The sequence below is a fragment of the Falco punctatus genome (genome assembly GCF_963210335.1).
Source record: "Falco punctatus genome assembly, chromosome: 15".
Taxonomy (NCBI): Eukaryota; Metazoa; Chordata; class Aves; order Falconiformes; family Falconidae; genus Falco; species Falco punctatus.
Genome location: NC_137595.1, coordinates 19,599,521 through 19,620,438, shown reverse-complemented (window position 1 = coordinate 19,620,438; position 20,918 = coordinate 19,599,521). Strand labels below are relative to the sequence as shown.

General features: G+C 41.3%; 1 protein-coding gene across 2 annotated transcripts in view; it reads right to left on the bottom strand.

Moving 5' to 3' along the window:
- Window positions 1-1,857: 1,857 nt before the first annotated feature.
- The window catches only part of NXT2 (nuclear transport factor 2 like export factor 2), a 68,046-nt gene continuing 48,985 nt past the window's right edge, over window positions 1,858-20,918 (bottom strand). The window contains exons 2-5 of one of the 2 annotated variants that reach the window (XM_080365832.1): window positions 15,292-15,421; window positions 5,897-5,983; window positions 4,435-4,579; window positions 1,858-3,534 (exon numbers count right to left, since the gene is read on the bottom strand). In XM_080365832.1, the coding sequence (XP_080221958.1) occupies window positions 3,356-3,534; window positions 4,435-4,579; window positions 5,897-5,914 (342 nt within the window). In that variant the 5' untranslated portion in view covers window positions 5,915-5,983; window positions 15,292-15,421 and the 3' untranslated portion in view covers window positions 1,858-3,355. Of the gene's footprint in view, window positions 3,535-4,434; window positions 4,580-5,896; window positions 5,984-8,279; window positions 8,678-15,291; window positions 15,422-20,918 lie in introns of those variants that run through there. The other variant, XM_080365831.1, reaches the window with a different exon arrangement.

The window sequence follows — 20,918 nt, the reverse complement described above, 5'->3', positions numbered from 1 at the left end:
TTATAATATTCGTGGTGTCTCTAGCAGGTAATTTTTCAGAATTCTGTATAGGGACGCTGGCTGGTTGTGTAGGGATGGGGTCAGGAAGGCCAAGGTGTGGCTGGAGCTGAACTTGGCCAGGAACACCAGGAGTAATACAAAGGGCTTCTATGGTATGTCAGCCAGAAAAGGAAGGTCAAAGAAAGCGTACGCCGATGACATGACTGGCAAACAGTAACAGCGGATGAGAAGACTTAAGTACTCAACAACCTTTTCGCCTCCGTCTTCACTGGCAGCCTCTCTTCCCACACCTCTGGAGCGGATGGACCACAAGACAGGGACTGGGGGGGCAGAGTCCCTCGCACGGTAAGAGAAGATCAGATTTGTGACCACCTGAGGAATCTGAACATACATAAGCCTATGGGACCTGACAAGAAGCATCCCAGAGTGCTGAGGGACCTGGCTGATGTACCTGCCAAGCCGCTCTCCGTGACACCTGAAGAGTCGTGGCAGTCAGGTGAAGTCCCCGGTGGCTGGCAGGAGGGAAACGCTGCACCCATTTTTAGAGCGGGTGGAAAGGAGGCCCCTGGACCCACCCACCCGCCAGGCCACCGCTGTGCCTGGGAAGGTCATGGAACAGATCCTCCTAGAAGCTGTGCCAAGGCACATGGAGGGCAGGGAGGTGATTCCCCACAGCCAGCACAGCTTCACTGAGGGCACGTCTGCCTGACCGACCCAGGGGCCTTCTATGATGCAGTGACTACATCAGTGGAGAACAGAAGAGCTACAGCTGTCATCTGTCTGGATTTCTGTAAGGCCTTTGACATGGTCCCCCACAACATCCTTCTCTCTGAATTGACAAGATAAGGATTTGATGGATATGCTGTTCAGTGGATGAAGAATAGGTTGGATAGTTTTGTCCTGAGGGTAGCGGTCAATGGCTGCATTAAATGCTAAGAATATACGAAGGTTAGCATGCTGGGGAGAGAAACAATTTCATCTTACATCACAGATTTTGAGTTCGTTATTGCTTGATGTAGATAGTGTTAGGCATGCTACATTACAAAATAGAGCTGCAATAGATTTTTTGCTATTAGCACATGGACACAGTTGTGAGGATTTTGAAGGGATGTGTTGTATGAACCTTTCCAATCATTCCATATCTATGCACAAGAAGTTGTCACAACTGCAGGGAAACACGAAGCATATTCTTGCTGATGACACTCCCTTTGATGAATGGTTGAGAGGATTGGGGATAACAGGTTGGTTGAAGACGTTGTTGATGGAAGGAACACGCTTTGTTATAACCATTGTTGTAACGTTTTTAGCTGTTTATTTTCTTGTTAGAAAAAGGGGGATATGTAGAGGGATTGTTAAGGGACCGAGGACACATGTTACCCATTGTCTGGGTTGGACAACCCAGGCCTGTTAGTTGAAGCTGCAGAGCAGTTTTAAATTGTCCTGGGAACAAGCAGTGGGAGAAGGAAAACAAGCTGTGCACAAACAAGAAGCCAGGTGCAGAGCAAGTCCTGGGAACCGCGAAATCAACACACTCTCATCAGCACACTCTGATCAGGTACCTGCAGCATGCCCAACAATCAGCGACATGGACCCCACGTGGCGCAGAGACTTTTATCCAATCACCTGTGTGTAAAGTCAGGTGAGCGGTCAGTTTAAGTTATAAATATGACCTGTTTATTTAATAAAGTGAACACGGCATGTAGCCATATTGGTGTGATTGTCGCGACTTGGCCGAGACTCCATGGGGGACCCTCTTAGGTTACTAATTCTAACTTACTGATCTAAAAAGAGCGCCTTAATAGGTGATAAACCCACTCATTTCACTTTAACATCCCATTATGTGTATCACAAACTACAGAGGTTTTAAGATGTTTTATACAAGTTAGATATTGCTCATTTTCACAGTTTTCCCGATTTAAGTCATAAAAACAAGTAAGCTGCAGTAATAACTGCTTTTGTATTGGGGTCGCTGCTGTCCTTGCAACATGTATTAAGGTCAGAGTTAAAGTTGCCCTCATGTATTTTCAGTTACAAGCAAGCGTACTCTACATATATAGCTAAATTTTGATTATTTTTTCCCCACTCAGCTTAAAATAGAAACGTACCAGTTTCAAACAAATCTACTGATACCAGATTCGCTCTTCAAGTTCCCAAGATGGACAGTCTTAACTTTCAAGACCTGCAGGACTCGAAAACTATTTTAAAGCAGCTGAAAGCTTTGAACTGCAAATATAAAGCAAGACGCAAAAAACCCCAGAATCAATTAAAAGTAATATTTAAAAAGAACATGAACATTACAGCAAAAATCTGCATGAGAGGATGACAGTATTTATGTTCAGAGTTGTTCTTCTAAGTTGAAAATAATCAAAGCACCTGTTCCGAGTAACAGTACCGGAGAGAAAAATTGAAGGCTTCACAGTAATACTCACTTTCAGTGCCACTTTTTTACCACAATGTTTCCTGAAAAAGACACTAAGGATTCAAAACTTGCAGACTGAATATGGGGAAAATAGCCCAAACTTCATAGCAACAGAATTAGCAGTTAAAACAAACAGAAGTGATGTAATTGACCCATTTCTTGCACTGTAAGACTTCAAAAGAAAAATAAGCAGTTTGAAGTCCTTCACATGCACATGACAAGAGTTGCTGGCACAGGAGCTCTGAATCATTTAGCACGCCCTACATACAAATCGGTGTAAACTAATGGCAACAAAAGTCTGAGAAGCTCAAGCCAAAAGGAAACTTGATGAGATTTTTTAGTCCTTTCCTAACAGAGAAGGCAACATTAGCCTTCCAATGGATTATTTGAGAGATGACACACTTGGGAGCTATATTTGCTACTTTCACAAAGAGTAGAAAATACAGTCAATCTGTCCTAGCCTCTTACAATCAAGAGTAGGTAGCTTTCAGAATTCTACCTACATGCCACAAGCATCTTCTTGAAGAGAAGGAAGATGCTACTGTAAAAACACATCTTTTCAAGTTGAAAAAATTACACATTTGGTCAGAATTGTACACTAAGAGGATTTTGTGTTCAAATAGCAGTTTCAGCATTAGATACAAGACATTTGGAAGTGGCAGCATAGCTGCCTGTAAGGCATTTTGGGAACGATTCTGACACAGCTCACTGCCTTCAGCACTTTATTAGTCAACTAACAGAAGCAACCTCTCACACTTTAATATTGTTTACTACTAAACCCGTGGTCATTGGGATCGACCCTGAAACATCCGTAGATCTTCCATAATGACAGATGCAACACAAAGAACGTTTCCCATGCGTGGAGAACAAATATCCGTACAGCTAACTTCTTCAACATGTCCAGTGAGAGGGGTCACTTCACGGAGCCAGTCCTCACTAACTGGCCCAGTCCTGGAAACGGAAACAGTCACTGGCGATCTTCCATACTGTGTTGGTAGGTGTGGCTTGCGCCGTCAGCAAGAAATTCTGATTGAAGTAGCGCTGCTTGTCGCCATCAAATTTTACTGTCCCACTTGTCACCACGAGGACTGTTGTCTGGCCTTGAGTAGCTTGCTCTTCACAAGGAGAAAAAGTATAAAGAAAGCAACTCAGAGACTAAAAGCTAAAGATGTAAGAAGTGTACACAGAAGTTTAATTCAGTTCTGGTCATACAAGTTATGTCTAACAGTTGGTTACACAGTCACAGAAAGTACAGTTTTGTTGCATCACTTCTATACAGACAACAGTGTATTCACTCACCAACATGACTTTTTAATGACTTTTCTATTTTCCTTTCATGTTCACTTTACAGTACTACAACAAACACCTGAGTTTTTTCTTAGAATAAGCTCTCACTCTTTGAGATGTACACATATATATATTTATATTTAGCAAGTTGCATACACACTATTAGACTCTATCTTTTTCACAGCAGAGCAAAGCAAGCATGCTTGACCACAGTTTTTTTTCCTTACTTGTATTCCCAAAATATCCATCAGAAGTAACTTATTAACTTCTCAATTATGTAAGCCTTTCTTTAGCAGTCGTTAATCACAAATCTAAAGAACTTAACATGTATTCTGGATGTAAAGAAATCAAAGTACATACAGGTTAATGATTTGTTCCACATTATACTGTAGGTCAGTATCAGAGGCTACAGTAGATGTCTCTTGACTCCTAGACATTGCCAAGGACAACATAACCTGATAAGCCAGACTTTTTCAATACATGAAAATACATCACATCCTGAACATGATCTGAACAAAAGAGTCCTTAACATATTTTCCCAGACATAAGAAGCGTGGAGTTGCTGCATCTCTTGATTTGTGCCTTATTTATGCACAACTTGACATTTCAACCCGAAGTATTTTCTCTAAGCTTGTTCCAAAAGAAATATTAAGGGCTATTATAATTGCAGTTCACTTTCAACAGTTATAAAAAGACTGAAAAATAAGTAAATTGTAATACAAGCTTACCGTGAACAGGCTGGCAGTCCAAAACATTAACCTGGAATTCACTAGATGGCAACATTTCAAAAAATTTATTCAGTTCTTCTTGCCCAGACACTGCATTACCATTCCAAACTAGTGTTGCTTTGTCCAAATAAAGTCTTGTCAAAGCCTGTGTGATTACAAAAACACATATTCAGGGAAAATGTGTAAACACATACAATGGACAACATACAAAACTATTCTTTGCATCCTTATGCTGTGAATGATTGATTTCTTCTGTTACTTTGATAGATAAAATGCCCTCCTAAAATATTAGCTCCTTTTAACCATTAGTGCTCCTGACCAAGAATTAAAACTAACTGAAACAATATTCTCCTTTGTAAGTTACATAGTGACTCATACACCTCCAAATTTAAATAGCGATGAGATTCCTTTAACAAAGCTACTGGTAGAACTGAACTAGTTGCTGACAAAAGGCTAGTGCTACCTTTCCAGAATAAGATTATTGCTGACTTTTTTTTTTTTTTTTTTTTTTTAGGGATGTGTGCACACAACAGCTTATGGCAGGGAAGTGTAATTTCAGGTAAAAAAAAAGTAGTGAACAAGGCCAAGAAGAGCGGTCCTCTTCCAACAATGCTGCACAGTAACATAAAATCCTCTACAGGGCAGTCTAAGAGGAACAGAGGTCTCAACTTGGCCGGTACAATACATGCTAACCAACTCTCAGGTGCTTTCAAGTGCAACGCTAGTTAAAAAAGCAAGTAAATAGGGCAGTTACCTGCAGCAGTAGATCAGAGCTTCTCAAATGTTTCCTAAGCAGTATGAGTTCGTAACAGTTGAGTAACTGCCCAACTCTCCTTCAAACCATTGATACATCTCTGCCTAACCTACTTACGTGCAAAGTGACTATGAAGTAACGTGCAACTGCTGATATTTTCACATAATCTAAAAGTTATTAATTAAATTACCATCATAATACATCTAAGATTCCAAAGAACAGTCTCCACAGCTCTCTTTTGGTGCAAATACCTGATATGACAATACATCAACATGGTTCATGAACACTTTCAGAGCTAGACGGAGTAGTTTCCACTTCACCCTCAGGCACTCCCACAATACACCCAGAAACAGAAGTGGTAACTTCTGTTCTGAAAAAAATAAGCTAAATCCTGACCTCAGAGACAGAGAAAGCAAGTTTTTATCTGCCTGTACTGACCAATTCCTGTACGTGTAAAACGCAGCTGGACACTAACTGAACTATTACCACGAAGAAGTCTAAAGCACTTTTTAAAAGGGCCCCCTTTTACAACAGTGCCACACAGTAACATGAAGTCTCCTACAGGGCAATCTAAGAGGAACAGAGGTCTCAACTTGGCCAATACAATACACAATAACCAACTTTCAGGTGCTTTTAAGTAATGCTACTTGGAAAAGCAAGCAAAAAATGCGTACAACTGTTCTAACTATCGTCAAAATCTCTACATACCCTTCTTCTTTTATCCATTGTCTCATAATAAATGTTGACAAATTCATCTGCAGCTCTACAAGCTTGATCCACATAGGTTTTGAAATCCTGGAGAGAAAAAAAAAAACATACCAAATTACTTAAAGTTAGGCAATTTTATGCAGCCTAGTCATCTACACTATTTCTCCAGCAAGTCACTTTGGTTGGTATTTTCCATCATCACTGAAAGATGATGTCAAACAATGTTCAAATTTATTCCAAACTCCTTTTCTACTTTCAGGAGGTACCAGTTTTCAGCCAGGTGACAATTTTAGGATCTATTTTGAATGTTTATATATTTATTGTATTTAAATTGTAACTATTTACATTGAAAAATGGGCTACAGCTGGCTGCAAGTGGTGTGAACATGCAAGTATTCCATGAAAATATTTGTGATAGCTGTTCTGAAATAAAAGTTAAGGAAGAAGATTTACTCAGCATATTTCTGAAAATTAGCAAGAACCTCATCACAATGACAATGCCACCAGTGTCTCATTTTTTAAAAACACCTATACATATACACATATGTAAAGTGTGATAATACAAAATTGGATATACAGATCAAAAATATGAGAGAGAGAGAACATGCACAAACATTAGATGTATTCCAATACCAACCACGCCAGCACTACATCCACAGGTAAAACCCAAACACTTCTTCTCACATCTCATTATTTTCCTTATATTTCTCTCCTTCTAGTCATCCACAGGTGCCAGCCTTTTGTTGTCACACCACTGCACTGTGATCTCATTCAGTTACTTGTTCAGTTTGTTTAGGTGTTTGGCCCTTGAACTGAGAACCTGAACTGTTCAGAATGTTCAGCCTGTTGCACAGACCCTGACCTGTGACATCCAGGAAAGCAGATTCCAAACTTTCTGTCTGTACATTTATAAAACTGCATTTGGTTCTGTTATGGTATTTTGTTTCAAATATTATCGTATATCATTATTCTATTTCACTATTATGTTCTGAATATTTGCAACTCAATCAATACTTCACAACTTACCTTCTTACATTTTCGTGGCCATCTTTAATGAACATACATCTGAACTTCCACAAACTCCCCCAGCACTGCCACAAGAAACCCTTCTACTCAAAGAAACCTCCATACTGCAAAATATTTACTGGCCTATCAAATAATCCCTGCTTACTCCACAGCAACAAACACTCTCACCTTCCTACATACTATTCTTTTGATCTCCCTCTGTAAGGACATGAGCCTGCTCTTCATCTTCCTATCTTTGCCAGTAATTTCCAAACCCACCGACCAATTCCAAACAAACACGACAAAACAGTCTTCAAGATGCTGTATTCCAGCAAATGCAAAGAGAAACTCCTTGGCATCAAGAGACAAAGAATATTAGACAACCACCCTCGTTAAGGTAACTGTGATTATAACAGCCTGTGACGTTATTCAGAGCAGACGGCTGTTACCTCTCAGGCAGCCACATCTGGACACAAACACTTTCTAACCAGCAGCCAAACATACTGTTGTTTAGCTGCCAAACAGACAGAACGGGTGTGAGGGACAGCATTAAAGAAATACCAGGAGATGGGAATGAGATGTTAGGGTACCTGCAATATAAGTCGAATGGAAAATATGCTTTGTTAGTTTTCACGCTCCAGACAGGCTCTTTATAACCATTGCCTGGAATATGTTTTTAAATTCTGAGAACAGTTTAGGTTGGAAGAAACTTCTGGATGTCATCTGGTCCAAATCCCTGCTCAAAGCTAAGCCAACTTCAAAGCTCAATCTAAGTTCAAAGTTAGAGCTGACTGCCTGGTGTCCTATCGCCAGTCATGTGTCAAAACAACTCCGAGGATGGAGATTTCACAGCTTCTTTGGACTCCTGTTCCAGTATCTAACCACCTCACTTGGGAATCCTTCTTCCTAACATTTAGCAGGAAAGCCATAACTAAAGAAACCAACCAAGCAACCAAAAAAAAACCCCAAAACCCCAACAAAATCAACCACACCCATTTGAAGGCTCTGAGGACAATTCCAAGACGTTAGCCGATTTACATGGCCTCTGCACACGGTCTCTGTAAGACACAACCTGCTGCCCGGCCTTGGGCCTCTCTACAAGGATGCTGGCGGCGAAGGCGGGAGGGCCGGGGAACCGGCCGGAGAGACACGGGAACCGTCTCTGCCCCGGGAGCAGCAGGGGCTGAGACGCAGTGGGACGGCGCCAGGCGCACGGCCCTGCACCGGGCCGCTCCCCCCGCTCCCGCCCGGGCCCGCAGGCCAGGCTCCCGGCCCCGCCGGCGGCCTCCTCGGAGACGCACGGCCCGCGGCGGCGAGGCCACGGCACCCCGCAGCCTCAGAACCACGGCCCCCCCCGGCGCGGCGCGGCGCGCACTCACCACTGAGGCGGCCATAGTGGTCCCCGGCGCGGGCGAGCGCCGGATGTGGCTGTGCGCGGCCCGCCGCTTCCGGCCCCACGGCATCGGCCTTCCGCTGTGCCGCCGGGCCGCTGCGCTGAGCCGGACCACGCGAGTCGGCCCCGGCGCTTCGGGGGAGCGAGCTGGGTCTTCGGAACTGCTGGGGGGCGCTGGCTGGGAAAGGGAAGCCAGAACTGCCGGGTAGTGGAGCGGGACTGGCTTCCGCTTGGCTTCGGGGCAGCCGCAGGCAGGCTGGGCCTGCGGCGCCCGGGAGAGGCCTGCCGGGGGGGGCAGGGTGGCCTTCCGAGGGAGCGGCTCGGGCTGCGCAGAGCTGGGGCTGTAGCTCGGGCACGGAGCGGCCGGCTCGGGCGGCGGCGGCTCAGCGACGGAGCGGCCGGCTGGGGCACGGAGCGGCGGCTCGGGCTCGGAGCGGCTGCGCACGGCTGGGCCCGGCAGCGCGCCGCGGGGTTGCCGTGGTGATGTGCCGGGTCTGACCTGCCGTCGTCACACAGCGCGGGCCTGGGCCGGGGCGCAGCACAGGCCCATCAGGTAGCCTCTCTGCAGTGCCTTCCAGCCACAGCAAATAATTAATACTTTTAGGAATAAAACCCCCACGAGTTTGGGTACTTCCAACATCATCCAGAGTTGTGAAGTTGCTCAAGAAGTCCTGCATGCTTTGCTACAAGTGGTTGATGGTATTTAAGTGATCAGTACGTTAACTTTTGAATGCAAATGAGAACAAAGATGCCTTATGTACCCTGGCCAATAGCCTGTGTGGAAAAGCACACATAATAGCTACTCGCAGGATAGCATGAGTGCAAGTTGCCATCACAGAGGACACAGTCACAGGCCCTGTACATGTGTCTGGAAGACTGTGCATGTAAAAACAGGTCAGTGCATAAAGCCCCTGATTTTACAGACATTTTAGATCTCTGTGCTTTTCCTGTATGCACCTTTTCTCCCCATGGCTGCCATCGCTCACAGCAGAGACCTCCTGACATCCCAGGCCTGCACACCTGCCACTGGGAGGGAGCCAGGCAAGGGCATGAAGGTCACTTTATTATTATTTTTCTTTCCCCCTGGAACAAGCCGAGTCATAAGGCTGGCTGGTTAAATCTTCATCATGCAGTGAATAACAGGAAAAGACTTGATGAAACTCAAGAGGTCTGCAGTTAATTTCTAAAGATGATGTGGAGCAGGCTGGGAAGAAATCATACTGAAGGTGATAAACACTCGGGGAATGGAAAGGTGCATCTGTGATGGGCTGCTGGGAGAGGAATGAGTTTGGGTCAGGGCAGCTGAGGCTGTGCCCTTTAGTATACTGGATGACATCCAGCAGTGTCAGCTGTATACTCGTCTGTCATTGCTGTACAGGAGTTGTATCCCTATGAAACAGCATATCCTGCTGAATTAACAACTGCTTCATGCAGATTGCATAATACAAAAATTCAAACATCCTCCCCTTGGAAATCTCACGTGTCACTACATCACCATATTATCTATTTGCCTCAAGTTAATAAAAGTAGTTCATAAAACCTCTCACATAAAAAGAAAAGCAATCATCAATTTCTAAATAGAAAAACAAGGCACTGAATTTATATGTGATTTGTTCAAGGTCACAAAGGGAAACAATTCCAGAACTGAAAACTGCAATTCTAATGTTTTACCTTCATCACATAAACATCTTCACTCCATTCTGAGATATATCAGTGTAAAATTTAAAAAGAAAAATCACTCCCATCTGATATGTCCATTATCTATTTCATGTTTATTTTCATCATATTGATGACAACATGTCTAAAAAGGTAGCGTCATGTTCCTTTTCTAAAAATTGGATTTGTAGGAAATGACCTGTAAATTCTAGTGGACTGAAGAAATTACATTTGTGTTATCACAGAGACTGTGAGCAATCTGGACAAAACAATAGAGATGAGGTAAGTATCTGTAAAAGCCTTACCTCTGCATTTACTCATGCATCTATGAAACCTGGAAGTGTAACAGGCTTAGCACAAGCCTTGCTGCTAGCAGATTGTGCAAAGTTCTTTCAAACGCACTAAAATAAGTATCTGAGAGAAAAAAACCAAACTCTCATTTATCAATGGCTGCTCCAACAAAAGAAGTAATGTATAGAGAATAAATCAGAAACAGTAGAAACTGAAGTAGCCAATTAGTTCACAAGCCCTTCTGTCAGGTCAGGATTTTTCTCTACAGATTTTTCATTCAGAAATACTTGACGCAGTGGGATCATTATAGTTTCTTTGGCAACAGTTAATCAGAAGAACGCTTCTCAGCAGGATTCAGTGCAGACTCCGCTGGAAATCAGGAAGGTAGATAACGTGAAGTTTCTCTATGCTTATTGCCTGCCTGCCTCAGCACTACTCATTATTTAGTGAAGTAATGTCTCAAATGGAAGGTGAATGGGAATGGGCATGAAATTAATTCTGAGCTACTTCTGAAGATAACAAAAATATGGATATAATTTTAGAGTAATAGCTTCTTGCTGGGATCAGCTAATTGAGGAAAAAATGAGAATAATACTTCTTTCTTAAGACCAAGCAGTATGAGAGTCCTGGTTCAAAATATTACTGTGAAAGAGGCACTTTGTGGCTCACAACGGTGGCCAAAATGTATTCAGGTCTAAACTTCTTGAAAAACAGAGATTAAAGGAAATAAAGAGAAAACCACCGCCATACCCCCCCACCGCCCCACCCCAGTATTTAATTAAAAAAATAAGAGCAGCAAGAAATTTACAGTATTTGCAAGTGGTGTGGAAACTGCTTAAAGACATTAGAAATACGGAATGCATGCCACCTAGCAGACATGCTTTACAAAGGGCCAAAAATGTCCAGAATGCTTAATAACAGGCCAATGTAGAGAACTGGAAGTACAGAAACATCCTCAAAAAAATTAAGTTGCTTCCAAATGAAGACAAACCCCATAAAGTTTGGCTAGTAAGATTTAAAAAGGAAGTAAGGCAAATGAAAAAGTGTCCTGAGAAACATTTCACTAAGGCAGAAATACTATGAATGAAATCCTTTTTCAGACACATCAAAAGCAAGAAATCTTGCCAGAAAATCTGTAAGGCCAACAAGTGATCAGTGAGCACCAAAAGACAGGAAGACAAGACTGCAGAAAGCTAAACAAAATCTTCAAGTCTTTGATCACCATGAAGGAGTTTATAAAGTATCTTATATTAGAGCCTTTCTTAAAAAAAGGGAATGAAATGGAATATGGTTCATGAAGTGCAATGTCAGTACAAAAGGTGTTAGAACAAAAAAAAACCCACAACAAAAACCTGCTGGAACAAAAAATAGTAAGCTGGAGAAGGAACGTTCACAAGGGCATGTAGTGATAGGACAAGGAGCAATGGCTTTAAGCTGAAAGAGGGGAGATTTAGATGAGATATTAGGAAGAAATTCTTCACCGTGAGGGTGGTGAGACACTGGCCCAGGCTGTGGCAGCTGTGGGTGCCCCATCCCTGGCAGTGCCCAAGGCCAGGCTGGATGGGGCTCTGGGCAACCTGGTCTGGTGGAAGGTGTCCCTGCCCGTGGCAGGGGGGTGCAACTAGATGGGCTTTAAGGTCCTTTCCAACCCAAACCAGTCTATGATTCTATAAAATCCATAAAACAAATAGTGACAAGTTATATGACAGATTATGTGCTCCTAAAGGATGTACTAACCATGGTATGTAATCTGTAATTTATAATAGGCTCTGTCCTCAAGGAATGGAAGGTGGCAAACTGCAGGCCAGCTTTCTAAAACAGCTGTAAGATGGACCTGTAAATCTGGTGTCTGTCCTATGCAAATTTGTAGAAATTATACTAAAGAACAGAATTGGCAGGTTCTTGGATAAACACAACTTATTAGAGTAGACTCAACATAGTTCTTTAAGAAGTTATTCTTCAAAAATGTGTTAGTTCTTCAAAAGAGACAACACTTATGGAGGTAAAGAGCTTTGCTAGTGAACAATGCTTCTTCCACTCCACGATTTCTTTAAAATTTCAGGTTTTGCTAATCTATGATTCTAGAATTACTTGGAAGCAGTTAAGTAGGTTTTATATGAAATAGTTTATTTAAACGTACAAGTTCAAGTACCATTCCAAATGACGCTGGCGGAACAATGAGACTCTCTGCTTTCCTTCCCTCACTTTGTTACCCAACTCAGCTACTAAGAATCTTCGTAGCATTTTTAGACTTCCAGAACACTAACCTAAACCTGACTCCCTGAAAATATATTTTCTTTACTTCGAATGTACCGTTTGCCAAGGAAACAAAGGAGTCCATCTGAAACATATAAAAGACTTTCTGCAAGACTCCTTCACTTGCTTTCCCTTGAGCCAGCCTTTAAGTTAGGTGTTTAAATCCTAAGAGTAGTATGAGTAGACGGAATTTTCACTTTGTGATGAACAAATTATGGCCATTCTGTATATTGTCCAGATATTCCCTAAATATGCATTTGGATTTAGTTCAAGTAACAGCCAAGTGCAACTCGTAATTTCTCTTCAAAAGCCCAGATATTCCTAACAGTTTCTCAGCCTTTATTTCCAATACCTCAAGCCAATTTACCCACGCTCCCCAGCCCTTTATATTCCAGAAGGAACACATATTCCTAGAATATGCACCTCTACTACACCCACTTACCATACGGAAGCGAAATTTTGAGTTAGTCTAGATCTTACAGAACAAATCAGAGGCAAAAAAATGTGGCTTTGTTGAAATAGCTGGGATCAGCTATTACATGTGAGATGAACTTAGATATATGGGATATTTTTGATTCTATAATCAATAATGTTAAAGTTGAAACTTATGAGTTGCTGGAATTCTTCCCAAATAGCCAATACATGAACAATGGATTAAAATGGTAATCACAACTAAATGGCAAATAGGATGACTTTATCGCTGTATCTGTACGGAGACATGAAGTAATTCTTACAAGTGACTGCTTTATAACTTCAGCCAAATTTACTCAAAATATCGTAACTAATGATATGTAAAAATGTATTAAGCTTTCAGAAATGCATTCAGCCATCTGGGTTAGGTCAGATTTTCTTTTTACTGGCTGATCAATTAAAATCAATCAAAATTGACAGCAAAGTGCTGGATAATTTCAGAATCACTGAAAAAATGCACAGATTTTTATTACGAATTATTTTGATACTGGGCAAATAATGACCACAGAATGAATGTAGAATTCAGTCTCCAACAAGATGAAAAGAGTTCACATTTTTCCCATAGAATCCTCACCTGAAAATTATGCACACTTACATTCGTAGCCATACAAAAATGAAGCCAGATTGCATATCACTAGGCCACTTTTCAAACTAACTTTGTACTGTGTCACAGAAAACGGATATTTCTGTAATGACTTCAGTAGCAGACTAAAATGAGGTTTTTAGGCCCTGATTACCCTTGATTAAATTAATAGTCCTTAGTTTTGCAAATAGTCTTGCTGGACTTGGATTAATGCACTTGTAATTTTCAAGGTTTTGTAATTTATTCCACTTTAAGGTTACATAATTAACACTGGCAGATTTCAAATAGAATATCCTCTATGAAAAGAACCCAAGAAACTACTGTGCTTCTTAATTTATTGATTCAGAGTATATGTAATATTACTGAAATCATAACACGCTTGAACTCAGCAGGTTCAAAATCTCACTGCAATGTTGTATACAACAATGACGGGCAAGTCCAGGAGGCAGCAGAAGGCAAGGTTCCCGCAAATATCAGTAGCTACTCTACTGAACAGACCAGAAAAACCATCCATGGCCTATGTCAGTGATTAAAATTAAACTGGTATGTTCACCCTCTTATTAGGTTTATCAGCCTTACTGATTGCATACTGCATACAGCATCCTTGTTAACAATGTCCAATTAACAGTTCAAAGATTTAGCATGTGTAGTGACATTATCCAGAAGAATTTCCTCAAGGTCTGTGATTCACACAACGCTTCAGCTGTCAAGCTGGTAGAACAGTATCTTTAAAGGTCATCATGCAGTCATATAGATCATACACGCTATTCTCTAAGACCATGAATCTTTTAGAATAGCAAGTGGTTCTTGTGTAACACAGTATTCTCAACTTTTGTTAAAGTTACCAAAATATGTAGTAATGTTACCCAGATGTATAAAGGTTTAAGGAACTGTCTCCTAACACAAGGGAAGCAACTGACAAGAGCCATATCCAGACTGGTTCTGATTAATGCAATGCCTATGAAGTTGGATCATGACTCACTGTTTGAGAGTTTTGCTTAAGCAAGGGCTAAATGAGAACTCAAAGATTTGATCTGTTTATTTTAATGGGAACTGGGAGTGGGTCTCAGGTGCTCAGCACATTCATGCTTGGACCTTATATACTGGATACAAAAATACTGCTAAAGCTGGAGTTTGATTTATTGAACTACAGTGGACTTAATAAGGCTGGGTTTGGCCAGTTCATTCTCAACGTAAAAGGCATATTACTCTGGATAGACCCAGGCAGAACCTGTGTTTGTTACAATTCCATAGGGGCTCTGGACTATGCACCACTCCATCTCAAATTCCTGTCACACCAGAACTGGAGGAATGTAATGACTCTTATCCTGATAAATACCTCTCTTGTTTCTTAAAGAAAACCAGGACTTGCTATATATTGAAGTGATAACGGTTCCGCTGACCCACTGGGATATGGTGAGATCAAGTACAAATAACTGTTCTCTTTTAATCCATGTCAAAGCACTCCCAAGTGGGGATAAATTTTCGGAACAGGTCAGTTCAAAGTGTCACCGCAGTTGCTAGATAAAGAAATTTTTAAATCCTATCCGTTTCATTAGGTAATGAAACAGCATTTGAGCTCTTAAGAAAATCTGGCCGTATGTATGTAAAACCTAGGAAAACGTGTGTATTACAGCGGACTCCACAACAGTTAAATGTAGCAAGCTGATAGATGAAGTGTGTATATGTGCACACAGATATATGTGTAGATAAACTAGAAGGAGGGAGCCTATAGTCTCACCTTTACGGCTTGTAAGGTAGTTCTGTTTGCACTTGTCCTTTTATCTCAAAATTTTAGACTGAAATACTGATGATGGTTTCAGCAGTATATTGTATCACTTAGCAGTGTAGTATCACCTCTCCATTGTGTCCTGTAAAAACAAAACAAAGATGTTGCAAGTAGCTATTACCAAGATATCTGAAGTACGCAATACCTATACAATGCCTTGCATCATACACATGAGCTGAGAAGGATTTTATACAAGCATCACTTGCACCGCATGACCATGGTTTTCTTTAACTTGTGTGCAGCTGAACCAGCACACTCCATAATCTTTTCTCATTGGGGCTGCAAGCGTAGCTGCAATAGTTTGGCTGGCCCTTTTTCCTGTCTCCATCAAGTACTGCTCAGTTCTCACTAAAGCCTGGAAAGAAGAATGCCTTTTTTGCATCCAGTTTTCCTGTTAAATAACTTGACCTTACATAGTGAGATTACATTCTGAAGACAAATTCTATGAAATACCGGGAAGCATCTCCAGTTTTGGAGCACTAGTAAAATGAGCCTGATTCTAGACCTCACCCTAGGAGACGTTTATCAGGCTAAGAGACAGAACAAGAAGACTTTGATTTCAAATGGCAGTAGCACTTTGCTTCCCAAACTAATGGAAAATGAGAAGAAAAAATCTGAGCTACGACACGACTTCTCAACCTGTTCTAAATTGCACTAGGTGTCCACCAGAATCTGGAAAAAAAAGTCCTGGGAGACTTAATGGCTGTTGTTGTCCTCTCCTTCTGTCCAGGTCAGAGTATCAGATATTTATGGGTAACAGGAGATGGAAGATGAGTTCCTTTTGCATTGATACTTTCAATAAAACCAGCATTTTTTTAAAGTCAGGAACACAAACAAGAAAAATGAAGTTTTGTTTGTGAAAAAATTTTCCTGTGCTTTTGGTCAAAAGCAATTTTTCTTCCCAATTTTCAGGTGTCTGTTCCCCCCCCCCCCCCAATATCTTTTCCCCTTCAAAAAAAGAAAGAGATGTCTTTCGAGAATAGTCTAATTTAGTTTAAAATCAATTTTCATAAAAAATAATTTTTAATGAATAACTTTTGGATCAGCTATAGATAGAGCACTAACCACTCCACATTATAGATTTAATAGAACTACTGCGCAAAGCTCATTCAGATGAGAAAGGCCTGCAGGGCTAGAATTATGGTTTATATGCTGTCTGAAATCATTAGTTCAGGTCAGCTTGTAGCATATTCTGAGCTCAATTTACATTTGGCTCAGACTTGAATGCTGGGCATCAGTAGGTAGGCCACAGCAATTAACTGGTTAGTGGGATGACTTAACAACAATCAAATGCTAAGTAATATTTCTCCAGGCCAAATGTACCTGTGACCATTTAAGGAATCATTTTCCAGCGAGGAACCACTTACTTCCAGCTGGAAGAGTTTTGTCACTTGCTTTTTTTTATAGATGGAAGAGTTACGAAAATCTTGTATGATTATTAATGGAGTACATGCCTTCAGAACATGAAAATGTTTTACTTTTATACCCTGAATACTGTAAAATATTTAGCATCGTCTGAGCATCTAAACTGTGGTTCTATGATCAGTTGAGCTTCTTGCCCACTGTATGCTCAGCAAGCTAAAATGGATCAAAGTGTGGTCTTGCAAGCAACAGATGGCAAATAAAGGTAAGTAGCTGCAGTTTATGGCCAGGATGAGAAGGGGAGGGAGGGAAGACAGGTCAGACAGGCAAGTGTAGGGTCCTGCGCTAGGGAGGAACAACTCCCTCTACCAGTACAGGCTGGGGCTGACCTGCTGGGGACAGCTCTGTGGAGAAGGACCCGGGAGTCCCGGTGGACAGCAAGTTGCCCATGGGCCAGCAGTGTGCCTGTGTGGCCAGGAAGGCCAGTGGGATCCTGGGGAGCGTTGGGAGGCGCAGGGCCAGCAGGCTGAGGGAGGTGATCCTCCCCCTCTGCTCTGCCCTGGTGAGGCCACATCTGGAGTGCTGGGCCCAGTGCTGGGCTCCCCAGTTCAAGAGGGCCAGGGAACTGCTGGAGAGGGTCCAGGGGAGCGCTATGACGATGATGATGAGGGGGCTGAAGCATCTCCCTTGTGAGGGGAGGTTGAGAGAGCTGGGCCTGTTTAGCCTAGAGAAGGGAAGGCTGAGAGGGGATCTTATCAGTGCCTACAAATCTCTTAAAGGTGAGTGTCAGGATGGGGCCAGGCTCTTTTCAGTGGTGCCCAGTGACATGACAAGGGGCAACAAGCACAAACAGCAACACAGGTGGTTCCACCTGAACAGGAGGAAAAACTTTACCCTGAGGGTGGCAGAGCCCTGGGACAGGCTGCCCAGAGAGGCTGTGAGGGCTCCTGCTCTGGAGACATTCACAACCTGCCTGGACATGACCTGTGCGTAGCTGACCCTGCTGTAGCAGGGGGTTGGACTAGATGATCTCCAGAAGTTCCTTCCAGCCCTGACCATTCTGTGATTCTGAGAAGAGCAGCAATGCACTGTTATGCCACTCATGTTATGTTGTGAAGTGATACCTTGTGGCTGCCACATGAATTTGACATGGATGCAACCCACTGCCAAAAAAACGTGGTCCCGTTTTTCCTCCTGTGCTATCCTCAGTTCTGATTCCCATCACTTCCTTTCTGCCTTCATTTGTGTAGATATTTGCCAAGACTGATTTGACTGAAAATCATGCGATTGTTGGGTTGATTTTCTGTTCATTTCCCTCATCTATGCTGGCACAAGGAGGGCGATGGAAGCACACTTAGGGCAGGACTGCCCTTTCAGGCAGCAGCAGGCATTCAGGTCAGCTTACAGCAGCTGCCGAAGCACACCCAGCAAGCCAACAAGTGAGTAAATAAAACCGACTGTAGAGGTTTTCAGTCAAGTTGGCAAAACTGTGAACATCAAGCAGGCAGTAGAAATGGTTGCTGTGTTATAGTGTTTTATTAAATGATCTTTCAGTTTGTATAATGGAAGCTTTTCTAGTTAGACAGGTGAGGGTATTTTCAATACTTACATATGTCAGAAATTATTTTGATAATGTATCTGACTGCTTGGAAGCCTAATTTTCTCTAAATCCATACCTGAAAAACCATATACTTTTAATGGGATAACTTCAATATAGTGAAAGTACACTCATTAACTCACTGTAGACCATGTTGCTCCTTGGCACATCTGCTAAACAAACCCCTTCCATCACAAGATAATAATCCACACTGAGAGCACCTGTAAACTCACTGAAGTCTGGGGTGGTCTCTCCTAAATGTTGAACACACTAACTTGATAATTTTAATCTCACATCGGACTAATTAGGAATTATTTAGTACAAGCAATGAAGTTGGAATGTGGTACATCTTAATGTGAGGAAAGAATCAAGCTCACTGTTTTCACTTTGGGAACGCGGATAGCAAAGAGTACTGATGAAAGATAACTCTAAAGGAGATTAATTAGCTTCTCCCCACAAGTATAAACAACTAAATTGTTTCAGGGATATAAACTGGAACCTGTTTTATTCCTCTTCATGACATAGATTATGACACATAGATTGGAAAACAGTCAAATTCCATTGGCAAAGCCAGTACATCTATTTTTATCTGTTGAGTTACTTGTTAAATTATACAGGAAAAAATGTTGTATTGGATTTTACAACCTGCTTCTCTTATCCTAATAGCTTGCTAACTTACATTCCATAAGCTTCATCTATATATCTTTCATTTACAGCTTAATGAAATCAACAAACTAAATCAGTGGAGCCCATTAATTCTATAGAAAGGTCTTAGGTCTCTAGGGAAGGAACAGAAATCTTCACTGAAACAGATTCATCCTCACCTAATCGTCTATTTCTATGGTCTTGTGCATGGCCAGAGTAAAGAAAAGACAAAGCCCAAAGAGAAATTTGCTGTATGAATGCCTGGAGCCACCTAACTGCCACAGAATAATGACAACTGAAAAAAGAATCCATGAAGTGACATACAACACAAGATAAGCACTAGCACCCAAAACATTGACTCATATACCTTTTGCTTCACAAATATTTTAAGAAAGATAGTTGGAAGGCAACCTGATGTCAGTGGAACACTTAAACAAGAGATACAAAAACACAAATCACAATAAAGAGAAGCAGAAATCACTTATCACCTCTTTTTCTGACTCTGTTTTCAATGCTTTGGTAATATTGATTGATCCTGAGAGATATACAGATCAGCAAATGGTGGGAGACTGTTGTTATTTTGCAGCAATGATGCATTATTTTATGGTTTGTTGTCAACAATTTACAGTGTACTTTTTAGAAAAGGGATTATTTAAAATTTTTTTTTTTACATTACAGTTTTTACATTTTATTACATTATTGTCTCTTCCAGAATGTTTTAGAAATAAATGTGAAACTACCAGGAATATTCAGGGGGATTCAGTCGACAAAATGTTCCTTCTTTTCCCCTTTGATATTTGAGAAGGTGAAGTGTTAGAAATACGTTGCCTCATTAAAATGAGGCAACACTTGTTAATTGGCAAATAAGCATACTGTCTCCTAAGTGTTGACTGAAATCCAGGTTTTGAATTTGTACTAAAGCCTGGAACCACAAGAAACTATTGTGACCTGAGTACCACATGTATGTACAATACAAAACACCACTGTAAATATAGGTGGGTTTGCATGACAGTTCAGTACGCTATGCTAACTTAAACTGCAAGGACAACGGTACCGAGTGTTCCCTAAAATATCAGTAGTCCAACAGTCAACTGTTAAAAAAATGGCAAAACTCCCACCAGCTCTAATGGAAGCCAGATCTGGCCTTTGGTTTGTTTGTTTTGTCTAAACAGGGAATACACAAATTTTCTTCAAAATGTGACTTTAATCACTACCTCAGTTACACAGCCTCATTGCTCAAGCTCCAGTTTTAGCAGATATCTTGGCTAAATGTCAAACAATTCCATCAGCTCTTTGAAGACAAATATTAGACAGAGACTGCATTTGAAATAATTTCCCCAAGCACCATTCAATTAACCTACTTGGCCAAAAGGTGATGCAAAAATCAATGTTTTGTAACAGATGCTTGTGTTTCAGATGAAACTAATCAATAGGCATCACAGCAATTTCAAATTAAACACAGACAAAGTTAAAATATCAAGCAGATTAGGTACCAAATGTATCGCAACTTAAAATAACTCTATTATTTTGGGCAGGATATTCCCCCAGTTACAATTTCAACAAATCATTGCTTTTATTAAATTATTTGTCACTTTTCTGAAATAATTACTGTTGTTTTGGAAAAACTCACAAAACAGGTGCGAGTTCCCCTGTTGGTTCTACAACAGCTGTTAGCTGGAACTGTGCATTAGGCTTCCTCTGAGCATATCAATTTGAATAGACCTGAATATTTGGGTTTTTTTCTGTTGGTTTTTTTTTTCCCCCCAAGCAGTTTTTCTCCCCCAACTCCTATTCCTGTACATACATAATGAGATAGGAACAACAGCAGACCCAACTCGGAGCCCAAAGGATAAATTTTAGCATCAGAGGGTGTGCTATTTTGTACTTACAAATGACTCAAGGAGACATTAAACATGTCGGTGAAACAAATATAAAAAAACACAGCTGCTTGAACAAAAAAGGAAAGTGTCTTATT